We start from the raw sequence: 24,291 nt of genomic DNA on the forward strand, positions 1-24,291 counted from the left end.
TGCAAGTCTGGCTATTGTACTTAAAGAACAGTCTAAGTTTAGTTAAAACAAAAGACATTGAAAAATTAGTATAAAAACAAGCAGATAAGTCTAATTACCAGATTGCTTTCATGTAACTAATACAAATGCTCTATCCTTTAGTTTCTAAAGCAAAACATGCAGCCATTCTGGATCACTTGGATATTAAGTTCTTAATAATGGAAAAGCATTTTAATAAAATTTTAGTTGTATCACATTCTATTATTTTTATATTGTTAAGTGACACAATCATCTTCATTCAAGGTTTCCCACAATAGGATCGAAAGGGGCTCGCTCGGTCAGCTCTTTCCCTCCCTAACTTACGATGCCTAATGCACAAAGATGCTAAGTGCTGAGAGACACCCCTGAGTCACTTCCAGAGCCAACTGATCCTTATCTGGTTCTGAGCTCATTAATTCAGGCTGTGCTGAAAACAGGTTCAACCTCAACATTTCTCTCTACAAATATAAAACATTAAAAATGGGGAAAAATGAAGCTCCTCGTTATGGAAAATGATTCCTCAAGGCCATCTAGATTACATTATTTTAGATCTAATGGTACTATGTTACTAAGTAGGGCCATGACCCCGTACTCTCAGACTACACTGAATAATTATAGAAAATTAAACTTACTGATTTATTTATAATAGGGATGCTGTTGAGGATTTTAAAAAAAATTTCAAATTGATTTTTAGAGAGAGGAAGGGGAAGAGAGGGGGGGGATCAAAGTGAGAGAGAGAAACATCAATCAGTTGCCTCTTACATGTGCCCAGACCAGGGATCGAACCCACAACCTGATTATGTGCCCTGACCAGGAGTTGAACCCATTACCTTTTGGTGCATGGGATTATGCTTCAAACAACTGAGCCACATTAGCCAGGGCTGTTGAGGACTTTTAAAAAGTGAGAATCCCGCCCGGCAGGCATGGCTCAGTGGCTGAGCATCAACCTACGATCCAGGAGATCTTGGTTCAATTCCCAGTCAGGGGACATGCCCAGGTTTCGGGCTCAATCCCCAGTGGGGGGCGTGCAGGAGGCAGCCGATCAATGACTCTCTCATCATTGATGTTTCTCCCTCTCTCTCTCTCCCTTCCTCTCCCTGAAATCAATAAAGGTATATTTAAAAAAAGAAAAAGTAAGAATCCCATCAGATTTCACTTACAAAACACAAATTCAAAGACAAAATTATTAAGAACTGCAGTGGTGACTGCAGAGCATTCAATCCCCAGTACAGGGCCCTTCCAAGTGAGGGGCCCTGTGTGACTGTGCTGGTCACATGCCCATGAAGTCAGTCCTGGCTTACTCAGCTTTGGCCAATTCCTGCCACTCAGGAATGTTGGCTGAGTGCTGCGAGGCTTTCCTGTTTCTCAGGAAAAAGCAGAAATACAGATTTTTATGTGAAATTTGATTTTTAAACATTGGCAACAAATAATTTATTATTTTTACAAAAACACCACAAATACAAAAAAAGGTCTGTAGGCTCAATTTGCTCAGAGGCCACCAGTTTGCAAGCCCTGATGTAAATGGTTATGTTTCTCTTTTGTATTTGCTGCTACAAAGCTCAGTGCCACATTTGGGGTCCATGTTATAAGCCCTGTGGGGGCAGGGACCAAGAAGACCTTTTCATTTGTATTCCTAGCACCTACTACCAGCAAACAGTAGGTATTTAAGAAATACTTGATGAAATGAATAAATGAATCATGTTTTGAAAAAAGCAGAGCAAACCAAATCATATTGTTAATAATAGCTACCATTTATCAAGTGCTTACTTTATGCCAGGAACTGTGCTTTATAGACATTATGTTGTTAAATCCCCACTAATAATGACTAGCATTATCTAGTGTCTACTATGTGACAGACACTGTTCGAAGGGCCTTATACAGCTCATTTAGCCCTCACTACAATTCAGTGGGGCAAACACTATTATGATTCCCTCCATTTTATAAACGAAGAAACTGAGGCACAGAGCAGTTAAGTAATTGATCAAAGTTACAGAGTTAGTGACAAATACAGATAGTTGGCTTAGAATCTGTGCTCTACACCGCTACCTGTTCTGCCACATTTACGATTCCTCTCGTTAAGGATGAGAAAACTGAGGCTTTGTAAGTTGCTAAAGGTCACTTAGTAGACAGCAGAGCAAAATATAAAGAACAAACTTGGATAATGAGCTTTTCCTCCCTTGCAGTGGCGGCTTATGCCTGACATAAGATGTCATCACAGTCATTTACCGGATCCTAGAAGAAGCACAGTGCTACCAAAGCTTACTGAGATAACAATAAACAAGAAGAGAGGAAATAAATACACGCAGAGACCCAGAAACTTTCCCAAATGCCTCCTAGCCTGCTTGCACCTACCTTGCTAGGGAACTGCTGAATGACCTGGGGAATGTAGCTTATTTCTGACGGTTTCTTCTGTAGAGACACTACCACAAAGAGTTCAAACAGCTGCTGCTCCTGTAATTCAATGAGATCGCGCTCTAAGGTCTGGTAGTGGGGATTCCTCTTGGAAGGCTGCTGCAGTTGTGCTAAGCGCTTGTGGCGATCTGCAATGACATCATGGAGCCTTGTTTTTCCTGGGAAGCCCTAGCTTCCCTCTAGCACCCAGAGGGTGCAACCCATACGGGACTACTCTTCACTCAGGGGTTGCTGAATGAATGTTGACTAATCAACATCTGCTGCACAGACATACTTGTTAGGGCTATGACATGCTTGAGGGTCAAATGCAGATTCTCACAAGCACCTGGGGGCACCCGTGTTGGGATTAATGTTCTGTGTCCCAACTGATACTCTATGTCCCAACACATACTCTATGCTATCCCATCTTTCAAGGCATGACACCAGGACACATGGAACATGTCAAGCAAAGCACTGGCCTGACAAAAGATGTCACTGTTGGGACCATGAAATCATGAGGGGTAGGGAGGAGAAAGATCTGATAAAAGAACTGAGTCCCACAGAAGGTAAGTACATAAAGGGACGAGTCTGATAAAATTAAAACAAAAACTATCCTCACATGAAAGAAGCTGTCCTTTTCCCCTCTCCTTGGCACATAGTTCTAAGAATGGACATGTGCTTATATCAATAAATGATGCTAAATGCAAGAGGAAATAATTGCAGTAGAAGACATCCATTAGTCAACTATTTCTCAAAAGAATGAAATTATGGAAACATACTATTTAAACAGTATAAGCAATACCACTCAAAAGTGGATAGCATTTATCCTTTATTCTCATTTATCTCTAATTCTGAACAATCTGAGGTAGTCTCCACCCAGGAAAATGTAGTACTTGCAGGAGAAATAGTCCAAGAGGCGCAGAGATTTGCCTACACGTGGCATTCTACGCCAATGATGGACTCATCCTCTGACTAATCATTTTGCCTTTTTTTGGGAAATATGATGCATTCCACCCCCAAAAGAGTTACACTATGGATCAAAGATACATCTAGGAGTGGCTCCCCAGAATTACCCAGTACACATAGTGTCCTAGGAAAAGTTTTCCCTATCCCAAAGGACTCAGTTCAAGTCAAGAAAATTTGAGGTCCTGTTTCTCAGTATCAACAGCACTAAATTAGTCATCTGTGCACATCCAGGCTGAACCTGATGCTGACTTAAGTTTCACCTTCAGCCAGGCTGCAGAATCAAACACCTGAAGCAATTCAGGCCAGTGGAGGGAGCACCTGGCTGTTAATGACAAGATCAGAGTATCAGACTCGGAACGGCCCTGCACGCAGCTTTGGTTTTTCATGTCTCTTACTTTTTCCACGCCTCATACGCCAGAACAGGAACTAAAAAACTTGCTATGAAAATCCATTAAATGAAGGATATTCAGCACTATTAAGTATTTGAATACATATAGCCCAAAATGCATGGCATATTCTATATTCTAACAAAAGTAAACAGCACCATAATTTGGAATGTAAATGCCCATGAATAAAACGTAGATCAATGTTTTCAGTCTCAATGGCAGAGATATCAGTTACTTAATTACACTCGAGAGACTATGAAAAATCAGATATTTAATGCCAAGTATTTGTCTCAGAGGATGATTCACACATACCCTATTTTGGCTGTTGGGAAATGTCTATACATTTGTCTGAACACGCAGCTCTGCCACTCCCGTAAGAACATTCCATCTTAAGAGGCATGCGGGTTTGCCTCACTCCACTATGGGAGTTTTTTAATGCTGTCAAACATCTGACAGTGTGCTGCTTAGCTCCCCAAATCTCAACAAGTTTTTATAATGAAGGCATCTCCTACAAAATGAAACTTCCTGTGGGAAAACATGCTTAATCACAAAGGTAGGTGTCACCCCACCTATAAGCATGATCATCACGAGAAAGGGAGCAGCCCATTGACTCACTCACTCTTTGGCAGATACTCGGCATCACTTTCGTTCCCACTGGTTTCACCTGAAAAGAGAGTAGTTTCCATTGATATTGTCCAATAGTAGGAAGTACAACAGAATGAGAGCAACGTGAAACCCCCACAAACCTGGGGGCTGGAGTCAGGAAAGCGGAGCCTGTCTCCAACCACTTAGTTCCATCAAAGTAGAACAGTCGCAAGAGCGCAAAAGGCTCAGAGAAGAAACTATTCTGTCTTCTTCCCACACTCTTACTCCCTCCTCAGCTCCCCTCTCTTCCATAACTCTAGAAATTAACAGCAGTTCAGACTAGTTTTAAGGAGTCCAGTTCGGAGTGGCTTCTATTTCCATGTTCATCTCCTTATCTTTACATTCTAGAGTAAGGTACCAAAGTGGGATCCCTGACTAATCAGAGATCTCAACACAGAACAAACTATAAATTTAGAATAATGGAAAATGTTGGGTTAAGAGGGGTTACCAAGTAAATTTATGAAGTAACAGTCTAGCTCTTTGTAATACCTCTACCCTATCTCTAGGCCAAATTGAACTCTTTTACTCGGAATTCTTATAGTAGCAGACTGCTTTAAACTACTCTTATTTTTCCCAAATGGATTTTAAGTTTCTTGAGACTAGGGGCTATGTCCTTACACGGGAGTGTTTTATGAGTGAACAAAAAATTTCTAGATTAAGTCTGAAAAATTAAAGCAAAATTTTAAAAAATGTAAAGTAAGGGAGAATTTAAGATGTATCAGGAAAAACAAGGCCTAGGAGTCATAAATTTTAAAATGTATGTACATTTGATTATATAAAAATGTAAAATTTTTATTGGGTAAAAACATCATTAGTAATTTAAAAAGTGAACAATAAAATGGGAAAATCTTGGTAATATGCACTGCAGACACCAGGCTAAGTTTCTAAATATTCAAATAGCTGTTATAAATGAATAGGAAAAATATAGTATGACAGAAAAATGAATAAAGGGTAGAAATAGGCAATCCTTAGAAAAAGATTTATAACTGCTGATAAATATAATTGTCCAAATTAATAATTTTAAAAATGTAAATTAAAATAATAAGATATAAATTTCAACCATGATAGTGGCAAAAAAATAAAAAGCATTAATAAACACAGTATTAGTAAAGAGTGAGGGAAGTCACTTTCGAATGCTGTTCACGGATACATACACTCTTCCAGTCTGTTTGTGGGACAACTTGGCAGCAGCTATACAAATTTTAAATGCATGTATTCTCTAAGCCCATTGCTAGAAACTTATTCTACAGATGAATTCTTACCAATATACAAAAATATAAGCAAAAAGATGTATATTGCAGCAATACACACACACACACATACACACACACAGAACTTAAAATATACACAGGTTAAATAATATGTTAGAAACAATCAAAATGTCTACCAGCTAAATAAAAGTCTTTTACATCTCTACAAAGAAATACAGTACAGCTCTATGGATCTTTAGGTGTTGCTCCTGAAAGAACTACAAACTACATCAACTACGTGTTTTTTTAAAAAAGTAAGACATACAAAGTCTGAATGGTATAAAACCATTTGGGTAGAAAAAACTATTTGCATTTGCATAAAATTTTCTGGGAGTAGTAGGAAGAGGTTTGGGGAACTCTGGCTTTTCATTTTATTTTATTCTATATTATAACTTCTTGCTGTGCTCATCTTTATTTTATAATAAGGAATAAGAGAACATTATAAAAAAGACTGCCTCTTCATAAGATACATGCAAAAGGATACAAAAGAGATGTTACAGGAAAAGTAGCTATTTAAATATTATGTACCATATACGTTTGTAACTTCAAATTAACCACAGAGACAAAAGTATACTGGGGCTATAAAACTGTTCAGTATGAAGGAACAAACACTGTGAGTCTTATTTGTATCCTTAGTACCAGGCACCTTTGGGGAGCCTAAGGTGTCTGGAAAGAAAGAAAAAAGGGAGGAAAGGTAATATAACTGGAAAAGACCAGATTGTTTAAGTGGCTTTAATACATTCATGTCCATGGGTTCCGATGACTTGCATTCTGGGACACTGAATGAAGGTTAAGGGGTTTAAAAGCCAACAGGAATATCTATGCAGAATCTGTAGGGATCAAAGAAGTGCTAGGCTGTTCCTTTTTTATGTGTGACTACGACACATATAATCGTAATGACAGAATTGAAGAATGGTACTAAATCATTCTGTAATGCCTGATAACTGAAACTTAAGAAATGTTTAGGTTAGAATAGATTCAGTACAACTTAGCATGTACCAACAGAGCAGGCAAATATAATTATCTGGTTCTACTAGCCTTGTTGATAAGCAGACAAAAGGGAAAGGAGGAAAACAAAACCCTGAGAACAGTGACTGGAGCCAGGAGATCCTCAGGCATGGGAGACAGTCCTCTGGTCTGCCGGAGAAGTTGGTCACAGAGATGGGAAAATGCATGTTTTCTTTGAGCCACACTAAAGAAAAACAATCTTGTAGGGAAGGGTTATAATTTAGGGACTGCTTTTGTGTGTGAGTGTGTGTGTGTGTGTTCATGTGTGCTAGAAGTTGGCAATTCATGCTATTGAATTTTTTTCTTTTCAATAATGATGCAGTGAAAAAAGAATTTGGCTCTTTAAAAACCTGTCTTAGAGCCAAATTTACTAAAATGTTCCTAATCCTTAAAGCATAAAAGCATACGAATTAGAGATCGGTATTAACCCACTTAGGGAGCCACATCTGGTAAGCATAGTTATCAATAGACCACTGTTAATCTGGGGAAATGATAATGTTCTTTTAGAATTTGTTCTGGCCCCAGTGTCCTGATATTGTACATAATTTGCAACTTGTGATTTATGTCCTTGTCTATAAAACAGTGAGATTAATATCTGCCACACAGGGCTATTTAGAAAACTGATAATATATCTGCAAGGACCCAGCATAATATCTGGCGGGCGCCAGTTTTCACCTTCTGTATCTAGTCCTGGATTATACAAATTAAAAGCCTTTGGCCATATCCTTAGTGAAGATAAGGAAACCCATGGAGAGGAGAGTGTTAAACTGTTAAAAATCAAAGTTTAGAGAAAAATTGAGAGGTAACTTTTGGTGAGGGGAAAGGATAAGACTCTGTGATTTCATGCTCCTTGACTGAAGTCAACATTTCCTCCTCTGGCTCAGCTTCTTAGTCTGTAAAATTAGGATAGTCCCTACCTCTTCATGTGTTCATATTGCTTCATTCAGAAATGTTAGCTATTATTACTAACAATAACCAAAAGTTATTTCTTCTGCAGAAGACTGAAACGTCTTTTAATAATTGCTTTTGAGAGTATAAAAACTCACATTTAAAATGGTGAACAGGCCCAGCTGGGCAAGGCTCAGTGGCTGGGCATCAACCTATGATCCAGGAGATCGAAGTTTGATTCCCAGTCAGGGCACATGCCTGGGTTGCGGGCTCGATCCCCAATAGGGGGTGTGCAGGAGGCAGCTGATCAATGACTGTTATCTCATTGGTATTTCTATCTCTCTCCCTCCCTTCCTCTCTCTGAAATCAATAAAGATATATTAAAAAAAATGGTGACCACTTCATTTAAATCATCATGGAGTAAGAAGAAAGATGAGTCTTGAATTGTAACATGAAGAATTTCACTTTCAGATAGTAATTGTAAGAATGTAGAATAGGTTTTCAAGGGAAATTAAAACTTTTCTGTCTTTGGAAGTCTGCAAAAATATGAAACATACTCTTCTGGTGTGACTTGGCTGTTGTTTCTCACTTATGACTCTCACAGACAAAAACTGCTAAATTCTGCATATTCTTTGCCAGACAAACCAAGTTAAGAATCTTGTATAAGTGTTGTTATTTTTCTAAATAATGGAGCTTTTAAAAAAAATTTAAATTGATTTTGGAGAGAGAGAGCAACATCAATGTGAGAGAGAAGCATCAACTGGTTGCCTCTCGTACGCACCCCAACTGGGGACCGAACCTACAACCTGGGCATGTGCACTGGACAGCGCTCAGTCAAATGAACCACACACACTAGGGTTCTGGCGTAAGTTTTTAAGAAAATTCTAATCATTCACTCTGAATGCTGAAAGTTTCTTAATTAGGACAATAGAAATTTTATCTGGGCAGCTGAAGGGTAAAGCTATGGAACTTACAAAATGACAAGTTAAGTACCACATACCTTCAGTCTACACACACCTAATCACATTGTCACTTCTCCACTGAGAGTCTATACTGAAAGGTGACTATAAATCAAAGTGGGGCTACAAAATAATGATGCAATTTGCCTATGAAAATTAGCCTCACTGGTTTATAATTATTTTTTAATTTATTGACTTACTCATCCAATAGTTATTACTTGGAACTAAATGAAAGGTGCTTGAGGAAGAATAAGAAATAGTCCCTCATCCTAAATAAGTTTTATATTTAAGTGGGATTGACAGGAAAGCAAACCAAAACCTGTAATTCACATCACACATTAAGTTACATGATGATTCTGCCCTCAGACACTGCTAGCTATGGGCAGCTGGAGCAAGTCTTACCTTTTGAAGGAGGAACGTCTTTTCCAGTGTAAGGGTGTAGCTTTACTCTCTTCTTCCCTCTCTTTGATTCAAATATGTCATCTATTCTCAATACAAACTGAAAAAGATCAGAAAAGTACAAGTCAACACCAACAAGTTCGTAGCCTAATGGTATTAATTTGAGATTCTCATTCAGAAAAAGATCCAATTTATAAATAAAAACATTTACATTTCTCAGTTTTGAATCTAAAATGATCTTTAATATGACAATATGTTGTTCTAAGTCCACGTTAGGCGGTAAAAGGAGGAGGAACCTTTCCAGAGGAACCAGCACAGGCTCCTAGGGAGAGTCTTTGTCATTCCATGTCGTGACATGCAGGAAATCTGGCTACTGCACTCAATAGGGTGACCAAGCTTTACTACCAGACTCAAGTTTTTGCTCGCCCACGGTAGGAAGTGGAATACTTATTCACTTGGAAGGCAGGGTGGGGCTCAGTTATGTTTGCTCCCAGGAATTTTTAGCAAAGAGAGGATAATCAGCTTGGAAAGTTTGTGTCAAAGGGAATACTCTTTGCTACCAGGAGCACTAGTATTACAATTTATTTTAGAAACATGTCATAAAATTAGGAGACTTTCAAATATGCTCAAGGTGTGTGTGAAAGAGACAGAAACACACACACACACACATACACACACAGACTGGGCTTAAAAAAGAGGAAAGAATTAAAGTTGATCAACCACTACCTTTAAAAGGAAGAACTGATTAGTTTTCCCATGTATGTTTTTCTTTTTCTTAAAATCTCAAGCTTTTTCTTAACCATGAATCCTGATTTAATATATTTCATGTTCAAAATTACAACCATCAGGAACATTAGGTAAGATGATAACCAGAGTTGCTGGAGACAAACGCTCTCATTCTCTCTTTTGTCTTAGTCTCTCCAGCAATCCTGGCAACCCACAGGCAGTGAACCAGTCCAATGCAAAAAAAACAACATGTGAGAGACATGTGCTTCCAGTATGCAAATTATTCCCACATTTTTGGATGAGCTTGTTCTTTTAAAGATTTTTGTAGCTGCCATGCAAGTGAAAAATTACCAATGTTCTTAAATATCAGTATTATATATTAAAAAACCACACAAATAAGAATCCAAAGTAAAAAGGTATCGTTAGGGGCGACAGGAAAGATATATGAGAGTGAACATATATTTTTGGTTGCAAATAAACAAAACTAGTATAAATAGTACTGTGCATTTGAAAAGTATTCTCCAAAGTATACTCAACTATTATAAAGGAAAGGGAACAATCTGTTCTAGAAAGATGAGATAAAGCAATGCAATTTAAATTTTGGTTATGAGCTAGGAAGAGGAGCCTACTTTTATCTTCTAATTGTAGGAAATACTGTAGAACAGCCTTCCTAAGAAATAATAGAAACCACACTGCTGTACACACGTGACACAAACAATATAAAACATTAGGAAATCTACTCTAGCAAACACGGGCTTCCACAGCAGGGAAAGAAAGGAAGGGTGGGGAAAAAGCATATGGACTAGATCAGTGATTTTCAAACTATGAAACCAGTTTCTCTTCCAGGGACAGCTCTAGTCATCAAAGGGGAAATAAATGAAAACGGTTTTCTTGTGGAATGTTGTTCCTAAAGATACTCCAAAGCCAAGTTTGTATTGTGAATGGAACATCCTAAAAGGACTTACTGCCAGCAGGGTCACAGGTAGAAATGCTAAGTCTGTTCTTGCCTGACAATCAAGAGTTCATCTTCCTCCTCCCCCTCCCCCACAATTCTCAAAAAAACATCATCATCCAAACTTTTGGGGAATATCAGAAAAGGAAAAGTTGGAACCTATCAGCTACAATCAAGAGACCAAGAGAGCAAGCTTCAAGCACTTGGGAGCCACAGGACAGAAAACAGAGGCATGAAGACTAAAGCACTGCAAATCTCCTCGGGTCTCCTTAAACTCCACAATCCATAATTTCCAAGTATTTGTTCATGCCATTCCAAGAACCACATCTTAAATGCAGTCTCTATTGTGCTTGTGTTCTGCCCCCTGGGAACACATGAGGAGTTATTTCTGGGCCATGTGGGAAGCTGCTTCGTTGTGCCAGCATGACCTATCAAAGGGGAGAAAGACCGCTGAAGGCCTGGTGATTTGTTAAATTGCTGATTTTTAACCCTTCCTCACCACCCACCAGAGAATAAACAGCTAATGATTCCTCCCCACTCCCGCCACTGACAGAGACCAGTTTAGTGCTTTTTAGAAACTGTCTTCAACTTTTCACATATTAAAGAGGGAGGGGCAGGAAACAGATCAGAAGAATTAAAGTAATTATGGAACAAAGTATTTCCCAAGGAGCCAATCAGTTACTAAACCAAGAAACAGCTGTGACTTCTGTTTAATGCTAAAATCAGGTATAAAAACTGTGCTAAATGAGTGGGATTAAGGAATGCTATTTAAATGATCTTTTTCTTTTTTCTTTTCTTTTTTTTAAATTTTATTATTGTTTAAAATATTACAGATGTCCCTTTTTCTCCCCAATGACCCGTTCCACCCCGTTCCTTCCCCCTCCCCAGTCCCTCTCCCCACCACTGTCCATGTCATTGGATTGTGTATATATGTACGTAAATTCTTTGGTTACTCTCTCCCCCTCCACCCACCCGCTCTCCTCCATCCCTCTGACATTCATCAGTCTCATCTATGCTTCCATGTCATTGAATCTATTCTGTTCATCTGATCTGACTTTTTCATTTCTTAACAGTAATCCTAAAAACATTCAGAATTACAGAAAAACAAAGTAACATAGTTGTAAAATATTTTCATGTAATTTCTTAAGTATCTCTCCTAAAATAATCCCAATTTCTTGATTTTGGTACCAGTGGCTCTAGGGATAACTGCAGACTTACTGCCTTTTCTCCCTTAAGAAAGAAGTAATTTATTTAACATAATTGCTGAAAATTTCTATTCCCAAGTAACAGACAAGTTTCTCTTTTCTTTCCTCTGAATGGAAATATTTGTCCCAAATTTAATGGCATATACTTTGTAATTACTGAAAAATCTGTAAACTCACGCACAGAGCTGAGTTCACTTTGGCAATTATATAAATGAGCAGAACAATGAATCCAGCTGAATAAAATGTTCTTGTGTACGACATTCTAGTGCTTCCCTAGAACAGGCAGTTGACTGTAATGAGAACTAAGGTAGCCAAAGTGAAGCCCTCCACCTAAAGTCAATTTTCCAAATCCATCAAGAAACCTTGGCAGAAGCCATGCATTTTTCTGCATGAGCAAAAATCTAAAGCTCAAGGCTACTTCCATAATCTTCTAATTCTAGTAGGTCAATTCTAACATATTATTCACACCTGTATAAAGTTTATTTATTCTCATTATAAAAAATAATTTATATGAGAATAAATGCTTAAATAGGAGTCAAAGAAAGAAAGTCCTGGAGTCCTTACCCTTGGAACATTTTTTCTTTTCCTGGTTGCAATTTCTCCAGCTCGGAAAAGCTTCCATTCGGTTAAAGTAACAGGCAAAGTGGTATCCTTGGTGAGCTTTGACCTTAAATAAGCTTGTGAGTTCTTCAGTTCCATAGTCTTCCGGTGAAGGAACTGAGGTTTGGGAGGAAGCTAAAACAGGAGGGTAAGATCATCTAGTTAACACCTGTGTTCTCAAGGTCAAAGCTACCCCAGAAAAATATTTATCTTTCCTTTAAAATCATCTCATGTGAGGACACTGTAATTTCTTTTTCATCATTTGTATAGAATTTTCTAATCCAAAGTTCTTCAACTACAGTGTAATCAAATGTCCAGAAAACCATGGCTCAGAGACCTCATTAACTCAAGGCAGCCTTTGCTTCCAGGAGTGGTGAAGGTTTTCAGGGACCAGACAGGTTTAGGCCACAGGTTGATGTAACTAATAGGGAGCCTGTGGTAACTAACTATAGTGAACCGCAAAGTTCATGGCCTGTCTAAAGGTGTTCATAGTCAATTTTTTTTGAAGAGCTAATAAACAAACAAACCACCCCTACAACCAAAGAAAACAAAAAGCTGTGTGCTACCCCCCAAAACAAAACAAAGAACAAAAACCCACCACTAGCCCGGCCAACATGGCTCAGTGGTTGAGCATCAAGCTATGAACCAGGAGGTCATGGTTTGATTCCTGGTCAGGGCACATGCCCAAGTTTCAGGCTCGATCCCCAGTAGGGGGCGTGCAGGAGGCAGCCGATCAATGACTCTCTCTCATCACTGATGTTTCTATCTCCCCACTTCCTCTCTCTGAAATCAATAAAAACATAATTAAAACAAACAAAAACCCCACCACTAACAATAAAATCCATTTTAGCACCTCTTAGTTTTGGCCCCCGTTAAACCATTTTAACATCTTTATAGGGATTATAAACAAGGTTTAATGTTTAAGGTTAATTCTCTGGTTATACCTTGGGTGCTTTGAAGGCACTTTTAGGGGGTGGAAGCTTCCAAGCTGAAGGGGATCTCCACATGGGAAAGGACTGCAATGGGATATCTTCATATGGATTTTCTTTGGTGGGATCTTGAAAAATGACAAAAAAATAAGTTTATAGGAACATAACTAAATGAAAACAAAGTGACTACAGCTGGGAAAAGAAAGAAAAAACTGGTTATGTTCAGCTTTCTATTCCACATTGCTGAAAGGAGGGAGGTCTCAAAATCAAAGGCACTTTAAGCTTGTAAACTACTCAGGCATCCAACCAAGCTAAAAAAAATTCTCAAAATACGGTACTACAAATAATTACTTCTGAACTGAGCAGTCCACTAAACTAGTTGTACAATTCATTAAAGAGTAAAAGAATTTATACAACAAAGGTTTCCATATTAAAAAGAAAAATCTAGAGCAAGACATGCTTGATTGTAAAAGAAAATACCATCCTCAAGTTAAGGGCTCCACCAAATACATACTCATTCAGTTTAATTGCAAAGTTTGAGGACACGTACATAGGACATCTTCATAGATATTGTCCTCAGACTGTGTGTAATAAAGTGCTGAGCCAGAATCTCTCCCAAGTTCTTCATGTGTCTTCTGTGTGTTCCGATTTCGAAAGTGCTGAATATCTTCAAATTCAAAGGATTTCCTTAAGAAAGGAGATATATGTTCAAGTTGTATCTTTTAAAACTCTAGTCTTCTTTAAATTGGTATGAGAGACAAAAATCGATAAGTAAAAGACCTGTGTACGTAACTACAAAGGTGTTTTATCAGATACTTAAGAATAAACTAGGCCAATGCAACAGGATTTTTCTTAAGAAGACTCTCCTGATGACAGTTATTTATCTCACTCCAAAGACCTTTCAGTGCCACTTATCTGGATTAGATGTACCATTAGTCAGTCCTTCCCACTGGGAAATTTTTTGTTTGATGTTTTTGCACCATGAGAAAACTGGAGGCTTTTCCCCAATTTTAATTCATGTTCTTCACTGGGTACCTTTCTTTCTTTTTTTAAAAAATATGTCTTTCAGAGAGAGGAAGGGAAAGGGAGAGATAGAGGTAGAAACATCAATGATGAGAGAGTCATTGATCGGCTGCCTGCTGCACGCCCTCCACTGGGGATCAAGCCTGCAACCCGGGCACGTGCCCTGAACGGGAATCTAACCAAGATCTCCTGGATCCTAGGTCAATGCTCAACCACTGAGCCATGCTAGTTGGATGGGTACCTTTCTTAAATTCATTCTCTAGTGAAAAGGGAGGTTAAGGCCAGCATGCTCTAAATGATGTAGAAGAGTGTACTTGCTTCCACACACATGTTTAAAGATAGCAAGTTTTTCTGATGCTCTTATGTCAGTATATTGCATTAGATATTAGACATGCTTCTATACTATGCCCTCTTGTATGTATTTTTCCCTAGGGTTAATCAACATCTGAATAATCAAATTAGGGGAATGAAAACTGGTTTGAGAAGAAAAAAGAAGCTCCAGAGTTCAGTAAGGAAAATACTTACAAATCATTACCTATTGAATAAAAACATACCTTTTAGATCTCCCTCGGATTTTCCCACCATATTTCTTTGGTTCAGGTTCCTGAGAAGAGGCCAAACAAGACTCTGCACAAGAATTATTTTCACAGTATTTTCTGTCACAGTTTCTTTCTTTACACAGCATGCCACCAGATTCAGACAAATACCTGAATGTCCTACGAGGTTTGGGCAAAGGATTTATAGAAGGTTCGCATTCTTGACCCTCTGGTTCAGAGTAGATATTTTCTAAGCTCTTGGTTACTCCATAGGAACTGTCCAGAACTCTGAAATTCAGTTCCTTTTCTGAAGAGAGACAACGTTCTAGGGCCAAATTGAAGACTTTATCTGGGGGAAGTGCCTCGATTTTCTTCCACAGTATTTGTGAGGTATAGAAATTTCCTGGAGGTAATGAAGTCTCTGGATCCAAAACAACTTCTTTCCAGCTTTCAATCTGTTTGACCCGAGAACATACCCAGCTGGATTCTGGCTCATTTCTAAAGAAGTGAGTATTGTCATGTTCACGCCTCTCTCTCTCATCCCCACTGTGATCGCAGCTTTTGGCATCCTCATGAATATCTAGGCTGACATTCTGAGAGTTGGTTACATCCAACTTTTTGCTCTTTCCCTCAGCAACAGGATTCTTCGTAAGAAGACTCTCCTGATGACAGTTCTTGTATCTCACCCCGCAGTCCTTTCGGTGCCGCCTATCTGGATTAGGAGCACCAGTAGTCCGTCCTTCCCACTGGGAAATTTTTTGTTTGATGTTTTTGCAGTGGCTTCTTGACAGCGTCTGAAGAGCGGAACGAGAAAAACCAACATCCATGTTCCCAGCTGGGCGCGTACCTACGCGGTGAATTTTACTCAGGCTCCATTACACAGAACCGCGAAATACTGTGTTCTTTATCCTGTCAGTCAGAATCCAAAAAATTCCAGCGTTTTCCTTTCATCTTTAACTTGGAAATTTCTTTGTAAAAAAATTTTGAGCACTGCTCCGTATTGAAAATGGCTGCAACTTTATTTTGAAGAATCCTAGTAAAATAAGACAAGAATATGTTAACAGTTTTATAATTTTCTAATTTAAACTTCACTAAAACACTCCCCACCTATCTCTAAGTAATTCATTCACATTGAATCTGTAAAAATGTGCCTGTAGTCCATTAAGTAATTCAACTCCATAAAGGCACTCCTAAAATATTCCACGTAGTATTTCTCAAATTGTCAGCTTTAATATTCTGCCATATTTAATTTCCTAAAGTTCAGCAGAATGAGGTTTTTTAAAGAGATTATATGTAGTAGTACATATTATTTTATAATAAATCAATTCTTTACAAAGCCTTCTCTTAATGAAACAAAGACCTACAGAGTATTATAAAAAGTATGTACATACAGAAATACATCTCAAATAACCAAAGGTTCATGTACATATCCAAAGGAAGAACCAGCTAGTCTAGAAACACACCAATAGCTAATTTCCTCCTCCTGCCCATTTTGAGAGGTAATATTAGCCCATCACATACCCTTATTTCAGTGTTGTTATTAGCAGCACAGGATCCCATGCACACAGTGCTAAAGACAATCCAAGGTGCCATTAACTATCTCTTGCTTTAAAATGTAATAACCTGTTATGTCACTGACTGAAATTTCCACATCTCTGCCACCACGCCCTTGACCCAAATCAGCAAAAATACTTACAATCATTGTCACATTCCTTCCTTTCACATAGAGGCTTTACTCATAGAGGCCCATAAACTGTTTCCTCAAATATAAAATTTGGCAGAGAACTTTTCCTATCAACTGAGTAAAGACCTGATCTCAAGTTCTACTGTATTTGGTTATAAATAGAAACTGATCCAAAACTTTCTGAGGCAGGGGTCATCCTTCCTTGAGCTTTGTCTGTGTGGCCTTGATTAACAGGCAGGAAAATATCTTGGCCCAGCTCTGTCAGTGTGGCTGACCCAAACTGATACATACATACACGACGCACACACAAAACGTGCAGAGCAGGGCGTGCATCAGCTTTCATTTCAACTGTTCCCACAGGTTTGCAGGAAAAGCAGCTTTGCCAGCAGATAAACGATGAGGGTCTGATGCAAAGAAAATTATTTTAAAACGTCTTAAAATAAACTCACGTGGGTGTAAAAAACAAAACAAACCCCCCCAAATATCAAAGTTGTTGTGCAGAACTCTTGAGAAAAGATTAGTGCATAGCATTTGAAGATCCACTCAGCAATTGTTCATTATTAAAACTCTGAAAATCCTTTTCTTGCCTCTGATGTTTACAGAGGATTCCTAAGGATCTTCGGGTGTCCCTGGGACTCAGGTTTTCCTTCACTATCGACAAGATGGGAGTATTTTTCTCTCTCCTGGGAGCCTAGTAGAGGTTTTTGGCAGTCCTTGTTAACTCTTTCTTTACTCTTCTCTCGGTAATGTGTTTTAAATATGAATTGGTCAAACTGAGAAGAAAGAGATGAAACTTGCTAGAGCTAAAAAAATTTTAACTTGAAAATTACTGGCAACAAATTGCTTAATCTATGGAATTCATGCACAAATATAAATCATGTGTACTGATAGTGTTTCAGAGCCACAACCACTAGCTCTCTTAATTGTTTCCCATGAGAGGAAAAATGTCAACAGGATTTAATTTCTAGAATCTGAATGCTTTAAAGGAAAATTTAAGGGAAAACACTGCCAGTATCCAATTTAAAAACAAATGATGGCCTTTGTTGAAGTTAGTGCCTCTCAGAGCAGGTGCTACTGGCCTTCTGTATCCTTTTAACAATCAATGAGATAAACCATAGAAATGGGTATGTTATAAAATGGAGGTAGAGAGCACAATATTTAATATATAAGAAAAGCATCATGGTATATGGTACAAAAAGTAAAGGCTTTGGAGCCAGATACCTGGATTTAAATTCCAGGCAACTTACTTGGTGGTGGCCTTGTACTTAATCAATCCGAGCCTTAATCTACAACAATCGGATAAAACTCACAGTAGAGTTATTGGAAGGATCAAATGAAATAATATATAAAGTGCCTTGTACAAAGTAAGTGCCTGATAATGACTATACTGCAACTGTCGTAACTCATTTATATGTATGGGTGTCGGTACATATCTTCATCAGTCTAACCATCTGAATGTCTCTCTTCATTTCTATCCCTATTACAACCACCTTAATTTATGCTCTTATCATTCTTCTTATAGGTCTTCCATAATACAACCTCCTCTGTGGCCTACTTGTCTCCAAAATCAACCCCCTTCCAAAACTGTTGCCAGAATGTTATTTCTAAAACTTAGGTATGAACAAGTTGCAAACCAGGTAAAACCTTTTAGTGGTGCTCCATAATCTTCTAAGGTGGTTATCAAAACATATTCCCAAAGAAACAATGCACTTCCAAAAACTGAACCAAGCCTGGCCTGTGTGACACAGTGGCTGAGTGTCAACCCATGAACGTGGAGGTCACGGTTAGATTCCCAGTCAGGGCACATGCCCAGGTAGCAGGCTCGATCCCCAGCAGGAGGCAGCCGATCAATGACTCTCTTATCATTGATGTTTCTATCTCTCTCTCTCTCTTCCTCTTTCTGAAATCAGTAAACACATATTTAAAATTAAAAAACAAAACAAAACTGGACCAAGTCCTGGCCGGTTTTGCTCAGTGTTAGAGCCAGGTGGCCTGCGGACTACAGGGTCCTGAGTTCCATCCCAGTCAAGGGCACGTACCTTGTTTACAGGCTCCACCCCGGACCTGGTCGGGGTGCGTGTGGGAGGCAACCCATCGATGTGTCCCTCTCCCATCAATGTTTCTCTCTCCCCCCCCGCCCCGAAAAGCAATGGAAAAAATATCCTTGGGTGAGGATTAAAAAACAAAACAAAAACCCAAAAAACCTGAAACAAGTTTCTGCTATCAAAACTGAATAATGCCAAACAAGTTTGCATAAGTAGGTTACCTTAGCAGACAGAATTTCCTCAATATTAAGTCCCCCCCCACAAATATATCTTAAACCTTTGACCCTTGCTACTATTTGTGGTGCCTGTCAATACTGACAAAATAACAAAACAAATAAATATATGGCCAACAAATATTAATGAAAAAAACTGGGATAAGCCACCTGAAGAAATTTGAAGCTTTTAAAAAAATACTATAGGTACACACTCATCTGTGTTTTTATAGTGCATACACAAAATACGATCATAATTTTGCTACTAAAAGCGTTTCTGGTATAAGTGATAAAATTAAAAGTGTAAGTATTGCACGGTGCACCAGCAACAGGATCAGGTCCACGCTCCCTGGCATGACATTTAAGGTCGTTCACCCTGAGCCCAGCTTGGGCTCCTGCAGCTTGTCTTGCTCACATGCTACATTCCAACACTGAATAATTTGCATCAGCTAGCAGTTTAAAGCTAGATTAGAGTTACACAGAGTTCAAATACCACCAGACTTGTTTCTTGGCTGTGTAACCTTAGTCAAATTACTTAATCCTTCTTAGCCCGCCTCCCTTATCTGTAGAAGGATCCTTATCTGTAGAACCAGCATTTGCTGGAAGACTCCCTGGCTCCCATCTCCGGCTCCCAGCTCTCTGAGACTTGAGTTGGGTGCAGACGCTCTAAAGGAATGAGGTGCTCTGTCCCAGTCTGCCCCCAAAGGCCGTCATCCGCAGACCAGAGATCTTGAAATCAGCCATGTAAATCCATCACCATTTTAAATATCCCAAATAGCATTCTTACCACTACATGCCAAGATTCTAATTAATCGTGACCATTACGGCTCCTCCCCCAGGGTTTCTCTGGATGTGCACCCCGTCTGTATACTTTTTCCATGATCTCAAGAATCTTAATATTCTGGAGTCATCCTTGCTAGGTATACTTAGAAAAAGAAGACACTCAGGGATGGAAATGAAAAGAGGAGTGGCATGGAGAGCCAAGAGGAGTAAATGCTGTCTTGAAATACCTAAAATAAACCTAAGTTGTGAGATGTCACTCCCGTACTTGTTATAGAAGAGGACACTAAGACGTGTCAGAGGAAAACTGAAAATAATAGAATCTGCTCAGGAAGATGAGTAGAAATTTGAGCGGCTCATATTATTTGCTTTTTTGAATTTTCTATTAAGTATATTTAATTAAAATATTATTATAGTATGTCATTTGTAAAGCCTCTGGATAAAACTTTTAATAAAACCCAAAGGAATAAATCTTGAATAAAATTCTTCATTGAATTTAGCTAAAAATATTTTAAAACAAATGATAAAGGAATGAAGCAAAAGAGAAAAAAACAAGTGTCAAACTAGCTTCTAGCTTTTAAACTTCTATCATCTTGTTGGCTGTTCCTGACTGTCCCTTGAGTAACAAGTCTTCAGAGCAAGCACACACAGGATACCAGTCTTTCATCTCACTCCTATCAGAGGAAACAGCCTCACAGGTAACTAAAAATGACTCCCAAAATAGCAAAGAAACTTTAAAAAAACACTAATATTACTAATAGTAGACAATAAAAATTCCTCAAGCAGTTATTGTGTCTAATTGCAAAGCAAGAAATACGATTCTTCCCAAAAAAATTTGAATTCTTTAACAGCTCTACAACTCTGTTGAGGTATGTCATGGGAATTTTTGGAGGTTTTTTTCTAATCAAAGCATGAAAAATGACAGTTGATTTAACGCAGATTATATTCAGAACTTCAAAGACTGTGAATAATGCTAACTTTATGATTGTGTTACATGGCTGGCTGTCCACATTATTTACAAAAACTTCCGAATGACTACACTTGTTCTTTGCTGTTCACTGATTCCAGGGGTACCCCTGGACATTTTGTTTGCCACAGCTGTGTGCCCTACTAGCTATTCTCACAACTACCCAAACAGTGTTTGACACTGAATTTTTTATTCCCCCCAAAATCGTATGCTGAAGCCCTGGTCCCAATGTGATGGTATTTGGGACGGGGCTCTGGAGGTAATTAGGTCACGGATGGAGCGAGCCCTCTTGAATGGAATCAGTGCCCTTATAAAAAAAGACAAGATAGAGATCATCTTTTTTTCCGTTATAAGAGGACACAATGAGAAGACAGCCAGCTACAAACCAGGAATTAACAAACTAACTTCCCAAAGAAGCTTCTTATATCATTAAGTGAGCCAAGTTTATATCAGAACTTATAGAAAAATCCAAAATCCTTAGGAATGTGGCCGCAGACTCCTCAGCAGAGACTAATGTGGGCTTGGAAATCAGATTCACAGGAGCCAAGAGTGCTCTGTGTGCTAGAAATTCTCATCTGAGTTTTACACTGAATACAGGGACCAAACTCCCAGCAACTCATGCCTTGCTATAAACCTAGAAATTTCTTTGGGATGCAGATTTGATTTTTTTATGTGAAAGGTATAAAAATGTTTCATTAATAGGTGAGACAGATGTAGCAAAACTGAGATGTGGGTGCTAGATGTAGCAAAACAGATACAACATCTTATTGTATTAGTTGTTAATCTCTTACTGTGCCTCATTTATAAATTAAACTTTATAATGGGTATGTATGTACAGGAAAAAACATAGTATCCACAGGGTTTGGTACTATCCACGGTTTCAGGCATCCATTGGGAGGCTTGGAACATAACCCCATGGATTAGGGGGACTACCGTATTAGGTAATGTTTGTGAAGGGAATGTAAACTCATTTTCTTATAGTAGAGCCCCTGTTATACATACACATATATGCTAATTAGTACACCGATCAAATCACATCCTTGGACTGAAACATAATTACACTAAATAAAAGACTAGTTTAATGCAGTTAGCCTATAAAGTAATGCTTTACCAAATACCAGCATTTAAAGATAATCAACTACATTTACCTAAGAAAAATAAATTTAGAAAGATACTTCCAAAAATGCAAAATTATTACCCTCAAATTTAAAAAATACTTTCCAAATAACCAATGGTATGGTGCATTATGCACACCACTGCTCCTCTGCCATAAGTAAGGTTATAATTTAACAGGGGAGCATTTAATATTATCTAATGGTATGACTGAGGTCAACTCAGTCCTCTCGGCTAGTTCAGTTCTCACGTATTTCTGATCAGCAGTACAGCCTAATTACTACTATTCAAATATTGTCAGCAAATAAAATGTAAAGAGAAAAAAAAATCTAGGAGTTGCAGAAGAGGTATGTTTGTATAGTAATGCGACATTTTAAATGATGATTATTTATTAAATGTTTGCATGTGCCAAGCACTGTGCTTAGAACCTACTTTCAGTATTCATTTAATTCTTACTTTGAATGAGGAAGCTGAGGCTGAACTGGTTAAGTTACTCAAGGTAATACAAACACAGTCCTGCTTTACTCCAAAGCTTGTGCTTTTAACCACTAGGTATTACTTCTTTGTGGGTAGACATAACAATAATATCAGCTAATATAACAGGATGTCAAATGTAACTTTTCCTGTCCTCTCTGAGTTTCAGCAGGGGCCTCAAAGGCCAAAAATCAAAACAATAGGAGTCAAATACTTTCATATTCTAAAAAGAGGTGCAAGGATTATAAAGTGGGGTAGCCAAAAAACTGGCTCTGCTGGCATCAGTTCATTAGCCTTGCCAAGAATACATGAGAATTACAATTTGTGAACTGGAAGAATTACAAGGGACAACAGAGAGGACTTCTTTAAAGAAAGTGGTGTGTGTGTGTGTGTGTGTGTGTGTGTGTGTGTGTGTGTGTCCCTCCCTCCCCAGGGAAGAGGAGGAGGCGCTTCCTGCCCACCTCAAGCCAAGGGACTGGAGCCTCAAGATAACCCACTCAGAGTGCCGAGCATGTATCCTGAAGTAGGAGGGACCGAGGGCTGGTGTGACTCCCAGCTGGGGGGATAAAAAGAGCTGACTCAGAGCTAAATTGTAAAGACTGCTTAGGTACCACAGTTAGATTAAATGCTTCGGCAGAAGAGGAAGTTTTACAAAATGCTACAATGTGGGAAATCACATATGAAAATAACTTTAAAAACTAGAAACTTTACAATTTTATTACATTAATGCAATGTTAGTAACTATACAATTAAATAAAGTTTACCTTTTTTGAGATATAACTGACATAATATTACATTAGTTTCAGATGTAGAACATAATGATTCAATATTTGTATAACACTGCAAAATGGTCACCGCAGTAAGTGTAGTTAAGCATCTGTTCCCAGAGATAGTTATAAAAATTTTTCCTTTTTTTCTTGTCATGAGGACTTATAAGATTTAATCTGAGCAACTTTCAAATATGCAGTATGGTATTATCGACTGTAGTCACTATGCTGTACATTACATCCCATGACTTACTTATTTTATAGCTAGAAGTTTGTGCCTTTTGATCCCCTTCACCCCTTTTGCCACTGCCCCCTGCCCCTCCCCTCCAACCCCCCAACCACCAATCTGTTCTCTATATCCATGAGCTTGGGTTTTTCTATTTTTTAGATTCCACATATAAGTGAGATCATATGGAATCTGTCTTTTTCTGTCTGACTTCTTCATTTAGCATAATGTCCTGAGGTCCATCCATGCTGTGACAAATGGCAGGATATATATATTGCATTTCCTATCCATTTATCCATGTGGGCACTTAGGCTGTTCCCACATCTTGGCTATTGTAAATAGTGATGCAATAAACAATGGGGTACAAATACCTTTTTGAATTAGTGTTTTTGTTTCGGATAAGTATCTGAAAGTGGAACTGCTGGGTCATATGGTAGCTCTATTTTTAATTTTTTGAGGAACCTCCATACTATTTTCCATAGTGGCTGCACCAATTTACACTCCCACCAACAAACCACAAGGGTTCTCTTTTCTCCACATTCTTGCTAACACTGGTCATTTCTTGTCTTTTTTATAACAGTCATTCTAACAGGTATGAGGTGGTAGCTCAATGTGGTTTTAATTTACATTTCCCTGATGATTAGTGATACAGAACATCTTTCCATGGGCCTGTTGGTCATCTGAATGCCTTCTAAGTTCATCTTAATCTTTTTTATCTAATTATGCTTTAAAAGAAACCCTCTAAAGGAAGAAATAACTGTCCTCACTTACAATTTTTCAGCTTTACAAATAGCTTCAAATAACTTTAAAGTAACTTAGTTTTTAAATCACAAACTCAAACTTGGCTAAATTCCTCTTAGCAAAACATTGGAAGAAAAAGGCAACAAAATTCTTACTTCCTAGAGTGTTCAGTTTAAAAAACTTTCCGGAAACTAAAAAGCAGTTTTTTAAAAGCTTTCAAAGTCATAAAGTAATACTTCTACATTTTAGAAATTTTGAAAGTAGAGGAAACTAGGAAAAATATTTATAAGCCTACCATGCTCAGCATAATCACTGGTATATTTTGGTATATTTTGGTATATTTCCTTCCTGTCTTATTTCATAAGCATATTTTTACACAGCTGCAATTATAGTGTATACGT

The 24,291-nt window shown here is 38.2% G+C and overlaps 1 protein-coding gene across 1 annotated transcript in view; it reads right to left on the minus strand.

Moving 5' to 3' along the window:
* The window catches only part of DENND2C (DENN domain containing 2C), a 48,333-nt gene that overhangs the window by 15,659 nt on the left and 8,383 nt on the right, over window positions 1-24,291 (minus strand). The window contains exons 2-8 of the mRNA XM_081121151.1: window positions 14,900-15,914; window positions 13,873-14,009; window positions 13,338-13,450; window positions 12,358-12,528; window positions 8,914-9,010; window positions 4,381-4,425; window positions 2,371-2,558 (exon numbers count right to left, since the gene is read on the minus strand). Of these exons, the coding sequence (XP_080977277.1) occupies window positions 2,371-2,558; window positions 4,381-4,425; window positions 8,914-9,010; window positions 12,358-12,528; window positions 13,338-13,450; window positions 13,873-14,009; window positions 14,900-15,708 (1,560 nt within the window). The 5' untranslated portion in view covers window positions 15,709-15,914. The remainder of the gene's footprint in view (window positions 1-2,370; window positions 2,559-4,380; window positions 4,426-8,913; window positions 9,011-12,357; window positions 12,529-13,337; window positions 13,451-13,872; window positions 14,010-14,899; window positions 15,915-24,291) is intronic.

This window comes from Miniopterus schreibersii (assembly GCF_964146895.1).
Source record: "Miniopterus schreibersii genome assembly, chromosome: 19".
Taxonomy (NCBI): Eukaryota; Metazoa; Chordata; class Mammalia; order Chiroptera; family Miniopteridae; genus Miniopterus; species Miniopterus schreibersii.